The sequence below is a fragment of the Penaeus chinensis genome, chromosome 2 (genome assembly GCF_019202785.1).
Source record: "Penaeus chinensis breed Huanghai No. 1 chromosome 2, ASM1920278v2, whole genome shotgun sequence".
Classification (NCBI taxonomy): domain Eukaryota; kingdom Metazoa; phylum Arthropoda; class Malacostraca; order Decapoda; family Penaeidae; genus Penaeus; species Penaeus chinensis.
In genome coordinates, this window is record NC_061820.1 from 3,663,367 (window position 1) to 3,683,350 (window position 19,984).

The 19,984-nt window shown below is 37.6% G+C and overlaps 1 protein-coding gene across 1 annotated transcript in view; it reads left to right on the plus strand.

Moving 5' to 3' along the window:
• The window catches only part of LOC125031217, a 105,185-nt gene extending 88,392 nt beyond the window's left edge, over positions 1-16,793 (plus strand). The window contains exons 10-11 of the mRNA XM_047621843.1: positions 4,464-4,515; positions 5,247-16,793. Coding sequence (XP_047477799.1) covers positions 4,464-4,502 — 39 coding nt within the window. The 3' untranslated portion in view covers positions 4,503-4,515; positions 5,247-16,793. The remainder of the gene's footprint in view (positions 1-4,463; positions 4,516-5,246) is intronic.
• The last annotated feature ends 3,191 nt before the right edge of the window (positions 16,794-19,984 follow it).

Sequence of the window (19,984 nt, forward strand, 5' to 3'; positions counted from 1 at the left end):
TTTCCCTTCCCTTCCTCTCTCTCTCTCTCTCTCTCTCTCTCCCCCTTCTTTCCTCTCTCTCTCTCTCTTCCCCTCCTTTCCTCTCTCTCTCCCTCCCCCCCATTTCCTCCCCATCCTTCCGTCTCCTTTCTCTCTTCCCCCAATACTTCCCTTCCTTACGCTCACTCATTCCACCTCAGCCTCCCCCCCCCCGAGCCATACCCTTCCTTCCCTCCCCACCATACCTCCTTCCCCATCATACCCCTCCTCCCTCACCATACCTCCTTCCCCTTACTCCTTCCCCTCCCCCACAATACCCCCTTCCCCTCACTCCTCCCCCTTCCCCTCCCTCCTCCCCCTTCCCCACCATACCCTTACTTCCCTTCACTCCTTCCCCTCCCCCACCATTCCCCTCCATCCCCTCACTCCCTCCCCTCCCCCATCATACCCCTCCTTCCCCTCACTCCTCCCCCTCCCCCCACCATACCCCTCCTTCCCCTCCCCCACTATACCCTTCCTTCCCCTCCCCCCACCATACCCCCCCTTCCCCTCACTCCTCCCCCACCCCCACTATACCCCTCCTTCCCCTCCCCCCCATACCCCCCTTCACCCCTCTCCCACCATACCCCCCTCCATGCTGTTGCTAATTTGTTGCTTAAGGGATTCCATATTCATAAGCTGGTTCGCGCATCGGGATCTGTCCGGCTTAAAAGTTGTATAAGCAAGCGGAATGTCGGAGGAACATTTTGAAAGGGGGGGGGGGGAGGAGGGGAGGAGGAGGGGGGAGTCTGTCGTGGGCTGATTTTTTTTTCTCTTTCTCTCTTTCTCTCTTTTTCTCTTTCTCTCTCTCTCTCTCTCTCTTTTGTTTTTTTGTTTTTATTTGTTTTCTTCTTTCGTGGTTTATGTTTTCAATTTTTTTTCTGTTTTTTTTTCTTTACTTTTCTTTTATTTTGTTTCTTTTTCCTCCTCTTATTCTTTGGCTGTTTTATTCGCTCCTTATTTCTCATTATCATTTATCATTAATTTGTTCTCATTTCCTCTTCTTTCTTCTCTTCCCTTCTCCTTCTCCTCATTCTTCTTCCTCTTCCTCTTTCCATCTTTTTCATCATCATCATCTTTCCCTCCTCTTCTCCTCCATCCTCTTCTCTCCTTCATCTACATATTTACCTCTCACTATCCCTTTCCTTCGTCCATTTTAAGCGCAATTTTATTTTCTAAATGTCTATGGACGAGACAAACACGCGAATTAAAGATTCCCTAAGTACGTTATCCACGAGGAATTGTGGGTAATTTTCCGTTCTGTTCGGCGGTTTAAATTTCGGCGCGGGAAAGTTTCGTATTTTCAACGTCATTTGTTTTGTGTGTTTGTTTTCGTGTTTTTGTTTCTGTTTGTTTTTGTTTTTTGTTAATCTTGTTACATTTCGTTAATTTGTTATTGTTATTTTTAGTATTTTGTTTTATTATTATTTACTTCTTTGTTTCCGTTATTAATAAGTTCGTTAGTGTTAGTGTCCTTGTTTACCTTGATTTTTTTTTCTTATTTTGTTTATATTCATATATTTATTTTGATCACCTGACATCATTTAATTCGATATCTATTTATCTATTCGTCTTCCCTGTTAAGAGTATTGATATGATTTTGATAAAGAAATTGATAGGATTTTATTTAGGAAACAGTAATGATATAATCTGAAGGGAGGGAGGGAGGGAGGGAGGGAGGAAGGGAGGGAGGGAGGGAGGGAGGGAGGGAGGGAGGGAGGGAGGGAGGGAGGGAGGGAGGGAGGGAGGGAAGGAGGAAGGGAGGGAGGGAGGAGTTAGGGAGGGAGGGGGGAAGCAGATAAGGAAGGAGGGAGGGAACAAGGACAAGGATAAAGGAGAGAGAAGGAGAGAAGGAAGAGAGAGGAGGGAAGACCAAGGATAAAGGAAAGAAAAGGAGAAAGAAGGAGAAAGAAGGAGAGAAGGAGGAGAGAGGAGGGAAAGAGGGACCAATGATGATAAATGAAAGGGAGAGAGAGGGAGAAAATGAGACAAAGAGATGGAGAGACAGGACAAGAAAATAATAGTAATAACAATAATAATTACAATAACACCAGAGAAAAAGGATATTGCAATGACTACTAAAAATATATCTTAAAAAATATATAATCCGTAAATAAAGGAACGAATAAAAAAAGGAAAAAAATATACACTGTTGATAAAAAAAATGAACTTCATATAATTATCATAATGATGACAAAAAAATAATCCCAAATAAAAAAAATATATATAAACAGAACTTGCCAAAACAAAAAACAACCTAAAAATAGATAACATAAAAAAAATCCCAGCTAAATATAAACATAGACATGATAAAAAATATAAAAAACCATCTATAAATAACCCACTTTAAAGAAAATCAAGAAAATCAAGAAAATCAAGTAGGAAAATAAGAAATAGACAAAATCCGAGCCATCTACGGCGACCCAGTCTCCATCCGCGAACCAGGAGCCTCCAGGTAAAAGGAATTGCACTGAAAATAACCCTTGTGTCTGTTGGAGAACGCGCTTAATTGCCTAATTGTGACATATGTTCACCGGGATACAACGTTTGTCTGACCCGCCGCCCTTTCCCTTCGAGTCGAGGTCATGGGCTTGATTGTTTGACCTCTAGATATATCCCCCTCCTCCTTGCTTTAACCCCTCCCCCCCCCATCACCTTCTCCCTTTCGCTTTACCTTTACTTTCTTCCCTCATCCCTCCCTCTCTTTCCTCCCCGTTACCTTCTCCCTTCAACCCCCCCCCCCTTTACCCCAATCACTTTCTCCCCTCACCCCCCCATCACCTCCCCTCTCCCCCTTCACCTCCCCTTACCCCTCATCACCTCCCCTTACCCCCCATCACATTCTCCCCTCACCCTTCCCCTCTTTGCCCCCTATTACCTTCTCTCCTCATCCCCTCGCCACTAACCCCCCACCCCCCTCTACGGGTATTTTACTCATCATGGTACATCTCCTTCTTCTTCTTCTTCTTTTTCTTCTCCTTCTCCTTCTGTTTTGTTGTGTTTGGATTTACTATGACTGGATTTCTGTCTCTCCATGTCTGTATCTTTCTGTAACTATCTCTCTGCGAGTCTATCTGTTTTTTTGTCTGTCTGTCTCTCTGCTAATCTGTCTTTCTATGTCTATCTATCTATTTATCTACCTCTGTCTCTCTAGGCGTCTGTTTATCTATCAGTCTGTATCTATCTACCGTTCTATCTGTGTCTATCTGTCTGTATCTATCTATCTATCTATCTATCTATCTATCAATCTTTGTTTCAAGCTTTGTCTCATCCTCTTTCTGCATCGCTCTTTATCTCCGTTGTCATCCTCGTATATATTCCTTCTCAACTTTGCATTCTTACACTGAAGCCCTGAAGACGATTCTTGTCTGTCTCGCCGACATGACCTTTGACCTCTAACCCCCCCCCCCTCCTCCCTTCACGCATACACGCATCTACGTCATGTTTTCATTATTAAAAGGTCAAGCTATCTTTGTTTCTTCCTCTTGTCCCTCTCCTGGGTTGATTTCCGTGCGTGGGCGTGTGTGGGCGTGCGTGGGTGTTGTGTTGTTTGTGGGCGGGTTTGAGGTGTGTGTATTTCCATTTTTTTTAATGTGAGTTTATTTAAATTTTCTTTATCTGTCTTAATTATTAATTGTGGGCGGATACAGTTGTGTATATTTCCATTTTTCTTTTTTCTCTTTTATTTTTCTTTCTCTCAATGATTGACTGTTTGTGGGCGGGTTCAGGCGTATGTATTAATATTTTTTTTCATCCCTCCCTTTCTTCCTCCCTTTCTCCCTCCCTCCCTCTCTTCCCTTTTTCTATCCTCCCCCCCCCCCCCTCTCTCTCTCTCAATTATTGATTTGCAAGTTGGGTATTTTTTTATGCGAACGTCTTGCTTGTTTCAGTTGATTGGTGTGTATGATTAGAGTTTAAAGTACGCAAGCAAGGTGTATTTTTTTTCATACTTTTAAGGATATTTCATTGCATTTTTTTTCTTACATTTTTCCAGTCTTCGATTATTAATTGTGTGATATATTCTTGATTCTGTATTTAAATATTCTTTTAAGGTGCATCTGATCCCTACTTCTGATCCAAGCTATTTTTCCTTCCTTTCTCTTATCTCCCACTCCCTTTATCCGTCTTTATTATGTTTACTTTATTTCCCTCGACCCTGCCCCCCCCCCCCCCCCTTGTCTTAACTCATTCTTCGCTACTATTTTTTGTTATCAATCTTCATTTCGTTTGCCTTCTTTTCTCTCTCTTGTCTACTCCCTTCCTTTATATATCCTGCTTTCTTCTCCTTTCCTCACCTTTTCCCCTTTCATTTCCTCCTTTATCCTTTCGTCTCATATTTCTCGTTTTCTCTATTTCCCCCAGTCCTACCCCCCCCCCCCTTATGTCAAGTGTGCTCCTGACGCAGTGCCCTGTAAGTCAACCCATTTCCCTGTTTGTCTTTTCAGGGGCCCCTCATAGCCGCCTATGCGAATGGATATCACTGAGGAATAGATCATGGTACGTAGGAACGTTGAAGTCTAAGAACGTTTATGGCCAAGAACGTTTATGGCTAGAAACGTTTATGGCTAAGAACGTTTATGGCTAAGAAAGTTTATGGCTAAGACCGTTTATGGCTAAGAACGTTTATGGCTAGAAACGTTTATGGCTAAGAACGTTTATGGCTAAGAAAGTTTATGGCTAAGACCGTTTATGGCTAAGAACGTTTTTGGCTAAAAAAAAAATGTTTATGGCTGTGATCATTTATGGCTACGAACGTTTAAGGCTAAACACGTTTATGGCTACGAACGTTTAAGGCTAAGAACGTTTATGCCATGTTGTGTTTGCACGGCCCTTGCTAACGGTAGGCCATTTATCATTCATCTCATTAGGTAGTTTATTCACGCTTCTGTCTGTGTGTACTCTTTAAACGTTTCACCCATGTGCTTATATTGTCAAGGATTATCCATTTAAAAATTAGTTTTACTTCTTAAAATTATTGTAGTTCTTGTAAGCGTGTTCTTGTTTTCTTGTTTATAGGTTTTAACTAAGGGAAGATGTAGGATATTGAAAAAAATATAATACATTAATAGAATAAATGTAAGCGAGGACAGGGGTTTTGTAGTCTAAATGCCAGCTGTTTCAATATTAGTCTTTCGCCTTCTGATTTCTCTCCGCGAATGCATGTAAATGAATTTATTTTAAGTGTGCATATAACTCATCGTGGTTCTCTTTGCTTTGCTCCCTCGCAGATAAGTTGTGAGTCGCAGTTTAGTCGTCATTTTACAACCATGGAGACTGGCTTGGTGGTTCTCCTTCCTCCGCTGCGCTGCGTCCACGTGTTGTCACGCAGCCGCAGTCACTGCTGTTTTACCACCACCACCACCACCATTTCCAACATTAAAAAACACCACCAGAGCTCGGGTCGTCTCCGCCACCACGGTGAATGCTGGCAGCCCACTCCGTCAGTGTCCGCCACCACTTCTGCTCCATCTTCACCACCACTACCACCACCACTACCTTTCACCTCCCTCCCTCCCCCGCCTCGCACCCCCACCATCCCCCACCTCTCTTCTCATCCTTCCAGAGCTCGAGTGAGGACGCGCTGCAACCACCACGGGACTCCTCAAGGCTCTCTCTCAAGCCTTGAGGAGCTCGACATACACACACATGCATAAAAAAAAAAAAGGATGGGACCTCCTCCTCCTCCTCCTCCTCTTTCCCTTTCTCCACCACCGCCACCACCTTCTCCACCAACCACCACAACCACCAACCACCTCCACCACCTCCACCACCTTCGTCCTCGATCTCACAATGCATCTGTACCCCCTCGCTCCTTCGGCACGGTCCTGGTACTATTATTTTGTGTCCCCGGGATCAAGACCGCTGGAGGCCCTCTCTCGCGAGCCCCGCTGGAAACCCGTCTGGAAGAAGTCTATGTAGCTATATACGCCCGTGCTACTTGCTACTTATCTTCGTTTTAATCCCCGGAGCGTCGTTTCGCCTCCGACTACGGCTTGGCACCAAGCCTTCATATAATAACAAAACTTAAAAAAAAATACAAGCTTTACTGCAGTGGTAAATGACATACTATTGTTATTGCATGTCACAGTGACTCGGAAGTTGGTATTTATATATAAATATATATACACACAGACAACTGTGGCTAGCCATTTAAGTTTTTGTGTACATGAAAGAAGTGTTTGCATCCATTGAGACATTGTTCAGGTTGCTTTACAACTTGTGACGGGGTTTGTCATTTTGATGAAAGAAAGAAAGGAAAAAAATGTTCAGTGCGAGCAGGTATATATGATTCTCTCTTTTTTTTAATCTCTTCGAAACACCGTCGATGGAAAAACAGATCCCAACGGACCATAGAGTTCAAAATAGCCGATCTCGCCACAGAGTCCTATCATATTCACACCTCATAGAGATTAATTAGAAACAAACAAACAAAAAATATGTACAGGGTAAAATAAAAAGAAAAGAAAGAAAATACAACAACAGCAACAAAAGCAAAGAACAAAGCAATGGTTTTTAGAGAAAGAAGCAGAATTTTCAAGACAAGAAGATATTTTGTGTTCGTCGCCGGCGAAGATGGAATACCTCTATCTCTCTGCCTGTCATAGGGCTGTTTCATTCCCTTGTTAACTAAGGGAATGAGCTTTATTGCAGAGCTACAAGAAGGATCATGTTCGTTGGCCAAGTCACATTTCCACATTACTGGCATGACAGGGTAAGCTTAGGAGATATATATTTTTTTTTCTCTGAATTTTTAAACTATGTTCAAAGTTGAAAACCTCAAATGCGCTTTTCACTTAGTTGTTGTTCATGAAGAGTTCAATGCAAATAGAGGCTTCTGTACAATATATAAAGAGGATTATTGTTAAATTTGCATTGATAGAAATTCTTGTACTTATTTTTATTTTATTTTCGCTCTCTCTCTCTCTCTCTCTCTCTCTCTCTCTCTCTCTCTCTCTCTCTCTCTCTCTATCTATCTTTGTTTTTTTCAATTTCAACTTCTTTGATCTTTAGATGTTTAGAGTTCTTCCCCATTTTATTAACTGACCTTTAGGTATTTACTTTTTCGAAGTTCTTGTTGGAAAGATGATTTGTTAAGGATTCATATGTTTAAAGAAAAGTCTAAATGGAATCTCTCTTTAGTAATGTAATAGTTGCTCTCCTCTTTTACAAAAAAAGCAAAAACTTTTTCAAACTTCTTGAATACAAAACAAATGAAAAAGTTTTCGCATCAGGTTCGATCATTACAAATTGGAGGTAAAGTGACCTGATGCCTAGGTTATGTAAATAAAAAAAGATAACAAAATAATCATTAATAATTAATAATAATAATATACCGGTACTTGAATCTTCCCATCAGATGCTTGAGGCCGAGTACCACAGGCTCTTTCCTTTTCGATGCTTCCCCTTTCGGTCGTTGATGGAAGGCAAAAGAAATGTCTAGAACCTTCTCGAAGATTAGCGGGAAGACGTTCTTTCTGGAGCCGACCATCTTTACTTCCCTCTTGTTTAGCGAGTGTGCGTTCCTGTGTACGGATTTTATATACGTGTGTGCGAGTTGCATTATGGGATTGGTATCTGTGTGTATATGTTTAAGTGTATACATATATATATTTCTTCATGTAATGCGATGTATACTGTAATGCGTATGTACATTAGTATACAGGATTGCGCGCACATCCATGCAAATCTATACATATAATCTACGGGAAAAAAGAAAAAGAAAGAAAGAAAAAAAGGCAGAAATATTATGGATCCTCAAATTAACATGAGCTGAGAATCTCTGCTTCAAGCAAGCTGATGAACATACGTCAAAATACTTCAGTATATTTTTGTAACATCGTAAAGCAACCGATATAGAAGATACTGTGAAGCAATAGACCAGGTTTATATACTGAGCGATAGGTTCTCGGGCCTGTCGCTAAAACTGTCACGGGAATAGCTCTGGTTGAGACCCCCTTCCCTGTATATTTTGTTGTGGTATGTTGCGCTGTTATATTTTTTTATTTTTTATTTTTTGATTCGAGCCGCCCATCTTAAAGAGATAAGGTGTGAGAAGTGAATGTCTTTCATGTAGAGATGTAGACACGTGGATGCAGTTTGTTGTAATATGAGTTTTTTGTTCAAACTTTTTTTAAGCTTTATTATACAAACACACAAGTTTGAGTTCCGAGCATATTTTACATGTGAGCATACTGTTTACGCATTTTCAATTTTTTAAGTCCAGAACGATATATTTCAGGATATATAAATAGTTTTCAGATATTCACAAAGTAGATCTACCGTATATTACCAACCAGTATATTATAAGATGAAAAGTAATAATCAAACTAATTCCTCTGTACAACTGCGTTCACTTTGTTAGAAAGTATGTGATCTCCTCTTTGGATGGTGTATGTCGTACGTAGTTGAGCTTTAGACATAGTGAGTCATTTTCAGCCATGCCCGTTCCATCTGATCATCTTTACAATGGCTGTGTCAGCTCTTCGCATTGTGTTAGATACATTTATGAGAAAATAAAATGCGTTAACCTTGGATGCAATGAGTGTGGCGATGTCTAAGATTGTGAGCTCTTTGAAGTGACCCCTTGCAAAGCCAGGTGGCCCCGCGCGTGTTGCTTAAGGCCGGTGGCTTGAGGTAGGATGTTAACTTGAGTGTCACAATGCCCGATCTCTTGTGAAAAGTCTAGGGACTTGTTTTGCCACATTTCATTAACAAGGCTCCGTCACTTGTTCTCGTGGGTTGTGTTGGAAGTTTTTTATGATACTTTCAAAGTTTATTATCAAAGTTGCTGCCTACTGGTATAATTAGAATTTATAATATAGTGTATAGAATGTGTTTTTACTCTATAATTTTTATTGTTTCGGAAAGTTTTTGAAGTCTGCATTCTATAATGTTGGAGGTTTTCTATGCAACTGTTATCATTATTATTATTTTGGTTAAGAATTTGTATTTGACCTGTAGCTAACATCCCGTAGTCCCCCATCACTATGTCAGATGATGTAAATATAGACTATTGCATTAGTGGAAATATAGGCAGATCATTGGTCAATAGATACTGTAAAGAATTTATGAATTTATGAAAATTATGTTGGAGTAGGTAACTGTTAGGTAGATACGACTCTTCAGGATGCAATATTGCAATGTTGGTGTACCGGTTGATGATACACTGATGGGCAAAAAATACTGTGTAAGAAATACTCGTAGATTATTTTTCCATCTTGTTAAAAAAGGAAATTACAAAGTTTTGGCTGCCCCCCCGTACCCCTACTACCCCCCCACTCCCTTCTATTTAAAAAAAAGGAGAAAATAATAATTGTATGTCTGCGGTCTCCCGAGCGACTTTGAGCACTCTCGTTCCGTAACAGACGTAGTGTCGTTGTAGTCGTCCTCGTCATCGTCATCGTCGTGGTGACCGGTTTTGTCTCGTTAATGGTGACGCAGCTAACAATTACTGGTCTCTGCTGGCTCCTTTGTGTTGCCTCTCGGAGACTCCGTTAGAACGCGTGGGAGACTTGATTTCAGAACTGTAGGAAACATCAGAGGCTAATAATTGCTGTTCACGTCCTATATATTCATATGTAATGTAAATTTTATGACAATGTAAACATAGATGTAAGCTATTAAAAAAAAACCCGGAGCTATGAACACGTTGCGAATGATTTAAATATTTAGTAGCTTAGTCTTGCAGGCGAAAAAAAAACATTGTTAAGTGTGTTTTAACTGTTCATGGCCTCCACTCGCTGTTGTTAATTTATACCGTAAGATGGGTGAATATTATAATAACATATTTCTAGGATATTATACATAAACATAACCACGTGTATTCTTGGCAGACTTGAGTAGCGTTTCCATGGCAACCGGATCGTATCTTCGTCGAGATTCCGAGCTGCGACCTGATTGGCCAGCGACTTTTAAAAGAGTTGTTTCGACCAATTGCAAACCGTGCCTCGTCCCGTTGACGAAATAGGGTCGTGTTTGCCATCCGAACCTGTCTCGAGCGCGTTTAAAAGTGATGGCTAAGGTGTCCTACAGGAAGTTTTAGTATTAGACTGCCTCTTATGTGCGGGCAGGTGAAATAAATGATTAAACAAAAAAACTACAAAAATCGAGACAAAAAAAGCAAAAAAAAAAAAAAAAATGTCGAGAAAAATTACAAAAATATATATTGCCAGTGCCGCGTCCCGGGAACCAATGAGATTTTAGCTTCGTGCCCCCTGCGTGAGCGAAAAATTCATTGTCAGATCGCCATGAATAAGAGTCTTTTATTGTTTGTTGTTTTTCGAATGTACTTAAAAAAGAGAGATATGTATATATAGATTTATTTAAATATATATTATATATATATTTATATAAATATATAAATATTCATATATATGTATATTAATATATATATTTATATAAATATATATATATATTAATATATATGTATGTATATACATATACACACATAATTTATTCCATTCAATTTGATTTCTTATTTAGTTCCCTATTCTTTCATGAATGACAGAAACATATGATACTAATAAATAAATAATATAAAAAAAAGAAAACATTAATAACATCAATGAACTTCAAAAAAGTAATAGTTTCCCCTCGCGCGTGTTTGAAACAGAATTCGTGCTTCTCCTTGGTTCCCGGGTGGGCTGTCTTCTGCCTGAGTTGCCGTTGCTGCTTCCTTGGTCTACAAACTATACAGTGTTTACGATTATGGGCTTTAGAGAGTTTGGTCCTAAGGACTCCATTCTTTATAGGAAATAAAAAAAGAAAAAGAAATGGAAGTTTGTATAAATTTTTATGTGCAACATTCTTCTAAAAAATGTCAAGGCAGCATGTCGCGATTTTTTTTTTTTTTTTTTTTCAATCGTGCGTTTTATTTTACTTATATTTTCATTTGGATTTTTTTTTTTTTTTTTTTTTTGATATAGAAGTACGTACGTGCGCTTATATATCAGAAACTTCGTGTGTGTTTTTTCTTTTCATTGTTTCCGCTGTAAATATTATATATTTAAGATTTAAAAATGTGATCGCTATTGCAAACAGAGGACAGAATCTAAGCGTACTCATGAGATACCATAGTTCATAGCCAGGCTTCGGAGTAAATAATTAAAAAAAAGGTGTTTTAGTTAGAAGTATTTACTTATTTATAAATATTTTCTTGTATTTTTGTAATGGGAATATATGTACAGCTTATTAGATTTGGAATTAGAGATGAGGTTTTAGTTAAGTTTTAGTTTAGAGCCTTAGATTGGGGATTTAAAAAAAAACGAATAAAAAAGAAAAGCTCGCCAATCGTTAACCTTCTGCGAACAGCACTTGAACTTTTTGAACTAACACGGTGTTCTTGGGTCACGTTTTAACATGCCCGGTCAACCAGTGTCGGATCTCGTTAATTCGAGCTCCGCTTTCTCAGACGACCTCCTTCACCCGAGTGGATTTTTCTTACGAGGGCTTTATCTTCGTGTGTAGTGACTTAAAAAAAAAAAAAAAAAAAAAAAACCGCTCTCTCTTTTTCTCTCCTGTAATATTTTTTAATCGTTTTATTTTGGAAGTTCTCCGAGGTCTAAGTATATAAATATATACATACACAACCTATATTTATATAATTATATATACAGTACCGAGACCCCACGAACCTACCTCCCCACTGTAGTTCAAATTAACGAGATTTGATTTTTTTCAAACGACTTTGTCTGCACACTTTCAAAACAATCATTCAACATATCACTGGCAATAGATGACAGACTCTTGCTCCTCTCACCACTGCTCACTTGTTTATTGCACTTATAATGTCTTGATGTTCTTTTCTTATTTTTGTCACTTTTACCAGCAAAATGATAACAGTTTGGATCATACGGGAGAACATAAAAGCACAACAGTGTATGATTGTGTGTGATTGGATAACGGTGCGAGAGGCCACGTAGTAAAATAAAAATAAAGGGAATAATGATGATGACACTAATGATAAAAAGAACGAAAGATTTAATGGTAAACCACGAGGCCACTTAATTGTCTTACATTAAAAAAAAAAAAAATCACACTAATGAGGTCACATTCTAAGGGATACAAGAAGATAAAAGAAGAAGAAGAAGAAGAAAAGATCTTGCATTCAGGGCAGTGTGATAAAAAGGGTACGCATTTCAAAAACTTAAACTTTCTCGGAATTACAACAAAAGCAGAGAGGTATTTAAAACAAAACAATGAAAAAGAAAATTAATACAAGTAACTTCACCAAAAAAAGATAAAAAGTTGTATCAATGACCTTATAACACAACCAAATTAAGGCAAACTGCTCAATACTACACGCCCTACACCATAGTATGTGATCTTGAATGCACATAGAAGGCAGTGGTCCAAAATGTGATCTGAAGTTAGTACGCCCATTCTCGGGCATTTTCTGTGATACACGTACAAACTAGAGACAAAAAAATGTTAGACTATGACGGTTATACTCTTCATCGGGCTATAATAATGGTATTTCATTGGTAGGCACTGTTAGATATTATCGGTGGCCACTCATTAGGCAAATTAGTAAAGAGTAGATACAGCTGTCTAGGCATTAGCTAATATAACGGGAGGTCAAACTTGATTCAACAGATGATTAACATGTAGGGGGAAAAATTTGGTCAATTTTGATAAAAAAAATGTACATAAATAAACTATGCATCCTAAGACACGAAGAATTATGCAGTCAGAGATATTTAAACAAAAATGTGTGTAAATTCTCTTTAGAAACATGGGGACTGTGACGTGAATGTAGCTTGCTTACGTAGTAGGGAAGTCGCCAAGAGATGTAAAAATAATAAAAACTCTTTAAAAAATTATATATATATCATATATATATATATGTATGCATTTGATAGGTACGAGGTCCGGCAAACAAGACTGGCCTTTATAGACATTCAGCATATTATTTGCTCACTTGTCTGAGCGCCGTCGCTTTTCAAAACAAAGGAGTTTTTTTTTGTTTTTTTTTTTAAAGAAACTATTTATTTTCGATTAGTTTTTTGTGCTTTGTGATGTACAGTAACTTTGAATGCATCAAGTCTGCTGATATTTCCTCATTGTGATCCTGACATTAATTGCAAACCAATGTGCATTGTCTCTTATATAATTTGCATATTCAATTTGATATCGTTGATTACGAAATAAAAAAAAATAATTCGTATTTTTTGTGATACTCTCTATAGCAAGTTGCTGTTCTAATTTAGAGGTATTTTTGCCAGATTTTTGTGAATGCTTGGATACACATAGTTTTTTAGTTTTCTTTGCCGTTTGACAAAACAATCGTAAAACAAGTATTTGTAATAATAATTAATACTAATGTTAACCAAACAATTAGCGATTACAGAATTTTGTACGTTGAAAAAAAAAAAGAAATTTGCATACGCTCTCATAAATGTCTTTGTACTTGGTGTTTGTTTAGCAAAGACAAGAATTTAAAAAAAAAATGTAAAGAGAAACTGTTGTAGAAAATACCCATCCGTTTTTATAGTATGACGACAAACATAGACGAAGGAAGCAAATAAATGATGATAACACGTAAGAATCTTTAGCCAATGATAAGAAAAACAAATAAAATAAATAGGCGTTAGCTTCCCTTGCTTTTTAGTCCTACAAGTCGCTAGCTTTTTAAACAAAAGTAAGTTCAAATTAGCTGATTTTTTTTTCGCCGATTTTTGGGAAAAAATATAGGCTGTTTCATTCAGCTTTGTAAAGATTTTTCGAATTTTTGTAATGTGTTACGAACCAGGAATACAAAGAGACACACACCGACCAGATAATGTTTTTGTTTTGCTATAAAAAAGTGTAGTAGAAAAAGGACGATGTACGTATATATGTGTATATATATGACAATATACAAATATATATAAATATATATGTTCTTCAGTCAGTATTGGTTTATCGTTATTGTCATCACTATTTTTTGTTTTATAGGAATTGTTATTTAAATACTTTTGTCCACTTTTTTTTTTTCCTTTTTTTAAATTTTCTTTTATTTTCGTCAGGTGCTGCATCACTTCCGTTTTTGATTCGTGCAAAGGACCCCCTCCCCCCCTTAAGAATTTAAAAAAGGGATAGTTTTTAGGTATTGTCATCAATTGATCATTACAAAGGAGAAATTTATATATATAGAACAAAATGTATTATTTGAAATGGGTGAAGCAGGCCATGTTTTCTTTCCTTTAAGGTTAATCATGCATTTTATCAGGTGATGTTCATTGAATTTAATATAAAGTCGATAACGGCCAAGTACTTTCATTGTATTACGTAGATTGTTAATGTTAGATTTTGTAAGGATTAGTTTTGAGTTTTGTTTATAACCCGTGTTCAATGATCTCTTAAATAGGATAATTCGTCATTTTTAATTATTGACAGATGTTCCTTCTTCGTGAGTTGTATCACCTAGATTGATTTAACTGCACTTATTTTATTATTATTATTAATTATCATTGTTATTATCATTTAGTGTAATGACTCGCCAACCAACATCGTTTTCTTTATTGAGCCAAACACCGTTTTCTGTTGAGGCGAGAGACACCAGATTTTGCCTGGAGTGTAGTCGTCCATTTGCTATTGTTGCGTCCAGGTGTTGGCGATAATAAACACAGATTCATACTGACACACAGACACACACACACACACACACACGGAAATACACGCATGAGAAAAGGAAGTAAGTTTTCTTTTCTTTGATTCGTTTTTTGTTTGTTTGTGTGTGAAACAAAACAGAAAACAAAAACAAAAACAAAATGTAAGGTCCCTCGCAGTTCCGATACTTGTAAGAAGCTTGATCCATATATATGTTGTTTTTTTTTCTCGAAGAAATAACTCTCTCGCGGTCTATAATAGGTCACATTTTCCATACCCTGGGGAGTCCATCAATATACGCTTGGGAATTTAAACCTCAATAACCCCAGGATTAAAAAGAATAACAAAAATGCGAAATGAATAGGTATTTAGGTAAATACTGACCATCATATTATACAGCACTTCAGACCAAACTAAAAAACAAACAAACAATGTAAAAGTAAGAAAGACGAATGTAGATAAAAACAGAAGGCGAAAGATAAGAAGAGGGAAAATCCAAGGCAAGGATAGGGATAAGGATAACCCTTTGAGTGAGAGAGATAAACTTTGATTAATTAAATCGTGTTCTATGTGAGCGTACTGCCGATTTTGAATTGGATAGACGAAAATAGGTTATTGAGTGTTCATGAGACTGCTTTTCTAACTTCCCATGGGTATGTGCCAAAATCTGCGCCAGAGCTGGTCTTGTTAAAAAAAAAAATATTTTAAAGAAAGATAAAATGTTGAAAAAATAATAATAATAATCACTAACCTTAACCATTTCTTTTATAGTCCAGCTTTGTGTTTTGGAGTGTTTTTTTTTCTTTTCCATAATGTTACGGTTGTTCCATCCTAATATCGCTGTGTTATATTCTGATTGTTTCATGTTTGTTTATTTAATATATTTGCATATTGTCTTTGTATTATGGCCTGTGAGTACTCACATGTTGGTACCCCTGTACAACAGGTCTATGGGTGGCAGCACTGTTGGCGCCTGTAGTGTAGTCGAGCGAGTCACTGCCCACACAACACACACGCACCAGACCTCGGGTTTAGGTTTATTTAGAGGAATTAGTCTAAATTATAAATAAAAGAAAAAAGCCCTTGAAGGGTTGGTGACGTAGCGGAGGTGCGCGCGCGTGCGTGGAGCTGTGTGTCCCCATGTGCCCCCAATCTCAGGTGTAAGCCACGGTACTGTTGCCCGCCCTGTTGTACAAGGGGGGTCTTGTCCCCGCAATAATATGTGAGCAATAAGTGCAAGTGAAGCGCCAGGCAATACCGGCTTCTGCAACATTTTGGGGTCGGTTTATACTTAGATCTGTCGGAAGAGTACATAGGTAATGTTGCATAGACTTGATTTTGGTTCTTTTGGACCAGATTGCAAAAAAACAAAAGAATTACTGTTGTTATGCGCCTAACAAGCGTTTTATCTGTAGAGGCTGCTATGCTTTCCTCCCCAAAATGCTGTTGAAAGGTTGTACTGGAAGTTTATATACATGGATTATTAGCAATAGGATGTATATATAAATATATTCATGACGCAAAAATCCTCAGTAACGAGGACATAATTATAAAATGAATACAACTATTATAATACTTAGCAGATAAGATGTACCATGGCACAGTTAGCATTGTGCCAGGGAGCCTAGTTCAACATAAAAAAAGAGACTAGGTTCTTTAGGTTTATTTATCGAGCTGCCTAAATATTGTTGTGTGAGACTATGCCGTGAGTCGTATGTGCATTGTATAAACCTAAGCTCCGCCTCCCGTGTCAGTCTGAGAGACGAGTCACGCTCGCCTTCCGAACGGTCACTCTGTACGCTTCTGTGATTGGCTGAGACAGATCCCTTTTTTTAAAAATCCGCCAATGATATTCATGATAAAGAAACCACACTGACGTCACATCAAATCCTACGCTTCGTGATTGGCGCCTTGTAGCAAGAGAGAGAGAGTGAGATTCAAAATCGACCAATCACGTGGGGATTTGTGAGTGAGTGGGCGGATCGCTAACGAGACTTGTCTGTCAGGCGTATAAAATCGGGGTAGAGCTGCTTTGTGAACATATGGATGTTCCTTTCTTGGACGTCCTGGGGTGTGCTCTTATATATGCTAGACGTTAAGGTAAGACATGGTAATACAGTATGATATTATACCTGAAGGAAAAAAAAAACAAATAAATATGTATTGTCCACAAACTGTAAAAGAAATCTGCATTTTTATTTCCTCCTTTTAGATAACAAAAAATATATATAGAGAAAGACAATGAAATGGGGGTTCTAAAAGCAATAAAAGTTATAAACAAAACTGCTTAGAAAGTTTTAATAGTGTTCACAGAACCCTTAGACGTTCCTCTACCAAACTTTTCCGTCTGGTTTAAGTGGCTGAAACGTCTACATTAGAATCCAGTACTTTTTTTGAATAAGAAAAAAAAAAATGCTCTGAAATATTTATGCCAGATAATAATGATTGAAATATTATCTGATATTGACAAATGAATCTATAGCAGTTGGAATAAGGAAATAAAAAAAAAAAAAAAACTTTTAATAGAAAATAGAGAAATCTTTGATACATCTAAAAATGGTAATAATTATGATGCTAATGGAATGAAATCATCCATAAAATAGAAAAAAAGACACGAAAATAAAGATTGGAAAATAAACATCAAATTACAAGGAAAACCATTAAAACTGACACTAAAGAAGAAAAAACAGAAGTTATAGAAATGCAAATGAAGTTGTATTTTTATATCATAATCTACACCCAGCTATATATACAAGATTTTCTAGAAAATTACTCACCTATTGACAAATATACTCATTTTAAACTTTTCTTTGCATATTGCTATTTTCACCTTTTTGTACTGCATACTTTAAAACGAATATTCATTATCACCATTAATATCCTTTTAAAGAGCATGGCACAAGTTCATCATATTTCACGTCACTTAATTCTCACATGACAGTCATGATCGCCATGAATAAGTGCTTTTGATGACGTCACAGCCTGGCATGAACTTCGTGGGGCGAATGGAAACTTCTACAGTTACTAGGTAAATTATATATGCACAGACAGAAAATACATACATACGCATAAATGCATACACGCACTCACGCAAGCAAGCACACACTCAACACATTCCCAAATTACAGGAGGAAGAATTGCAGGTAAGTGTTTCTCTCTCTCTTTCTCTCTCTCCCTCTCCCTCCCCCCCCTCCCTCTCTCTCTCTCTCTCTCTCTCTCTCTCTCTCTCTCTCTCTCGTAAGGTACCATCCATCCGTGCATTTTGCAGGGTACCCTACCCCCCCCCCCCACTGGCTAAGTACCGTCCATATCCCCCACCCCAGCCAAGTACCACCCATACCCCCTCCAACCAGGTACCATCCACGAGGTACCATCTTTACCCCCCCTCCCCCTCTCCCTCCCCCTTCCGTCCCCTCCCCCTCCCCTCCCCTCCCCCTCCCCCTCCCCCGCACCAGGGTTCCATCCGCGCTAATACTCGAGGCTAAAAATCATAAACAGCAATTTTAATCCTGCCTCCCCGTTTCGCCGTCGACGGAAACCGCCCCCCATTCTTCGCAATAGCTAGTTCGGTTAAAGTTATGGTCTCCGCTTTGCATACATGTCTGCCGTTTGGGATATTTGTGTGTTTACACTAGACGAGATTATATCATAAACCTCTGTAATTATTAGTTTACCCGCCTTCATTCACGGAGTGGAAATTAAGCCTTATATCAAAGCACCATAAAGGTTAAGTCGACAGGGTTTGCCTTCTTGTGCAATAAACAACGTCAATGTTAAGCTGACGGGAGGAGGCGGATGGTTTTCTGTAGTGTGCTTTTTTGTTGTTTTTCTCTCTCGCCCTTGTCTCTCTGTATATCGTTATCTATTAAATAGGTCATGGACTGTGTTCCATAGAAACAAGCAGACGCTAAATATCCGGATGACATTTTTTGCATTGTCTTAGATAGATAGATAGATAGATAGATAGATAGATAGATAGATAGATAGATAGATAGATAGATAAATAGATAGATAGATAGATAGATAGATAGACAGATATATCGATATATATATGTATGTACGTATGTATGTATGTATATATATGTATATATATATGTATGTATGTATGTATGTATGTGTGTGTGTGTGTGTGTGTGTGTGTGTGTGTGTGTGTGTGTGTGTGTGTGTGTGTTTGTATGTGTGTGCACTTAAGAGGACCACAGCGAAAACACGAAGACCATACCATCCCTACAACTAAGTATGATGGAATGTCACACTTGGATTTTACAACACCCGCCATGTATGAGAAAATGGATATATAGAAAGGAGAGTTTTATGTCTGTTGAGATGAACAACCAATCACGTGATATTGTTTATATTTTTATCATCCATATCTAATAAGGAATCTGTATGTTTATGAGATGGATCGTGAACATACGAATGCAAGTACAACAGATTGTGATATTTGTCTTTTTGTTTTTGTTTTGATGATGATAAGGGTAATAATGATGACTATAATTCATAGCCTAAATATAACCACTGGTGTTCGTTCTGATAGTTGTGATAATTATATTAGTAATGATAATGGTGATGATAAAACAAATAGTAAAAGTAATGGTGATATAAAAAAACACATAATGTTAACAATAACAATGATGGTAATAACAATGGTGACTATGAATGATGATAATGATGATGATAATGATGATAATGATAATAATGATGATAATGATGATAATGATGATAATGATGATAATGATGATAATGATGATAATGATGATAATGATGATAATGATGATAATGATGATAATGATGATAATGATGATAATGATGATAATGATGATAATGATGATAATGATAATAATGATAATGATGATAATGATGATAATGATGATAATGATGATAATGATGATAAATGATGATAATGATAATGATGATAATGATGATAATGATGATAATGATGATAATGATGATAATAATGATAATGATAATACAGATAATGATGATGATGATGATGATGATGATGATGGTGGTGGTGATCATGATAATAATGATGATAATGGTAATGATAATGATGATGATAATGATGATGATAATGATGATGTTAATGATAATGGTGGTGATAACTATAACGATAATGATGATGACAAGACATCACCACCATCATAATGATGAGAACAGGAGGAAACCCCTTCCATAGCTTCCCCATACGTTAAACACAATTTAATTTAAAAATCATTTAAGTAACAGAACTGAAATTTCTAAACGCGATCGTACATCTTTCCTCACTCTCTTTAACGCCGTCCTAATATTACAGAATCTGCTCAACCAAGTGATATAGAAAACGGCCATTCTTTAAAACGTTCACAATATATTTTCCTGTTAAGCTTTTGTTAGA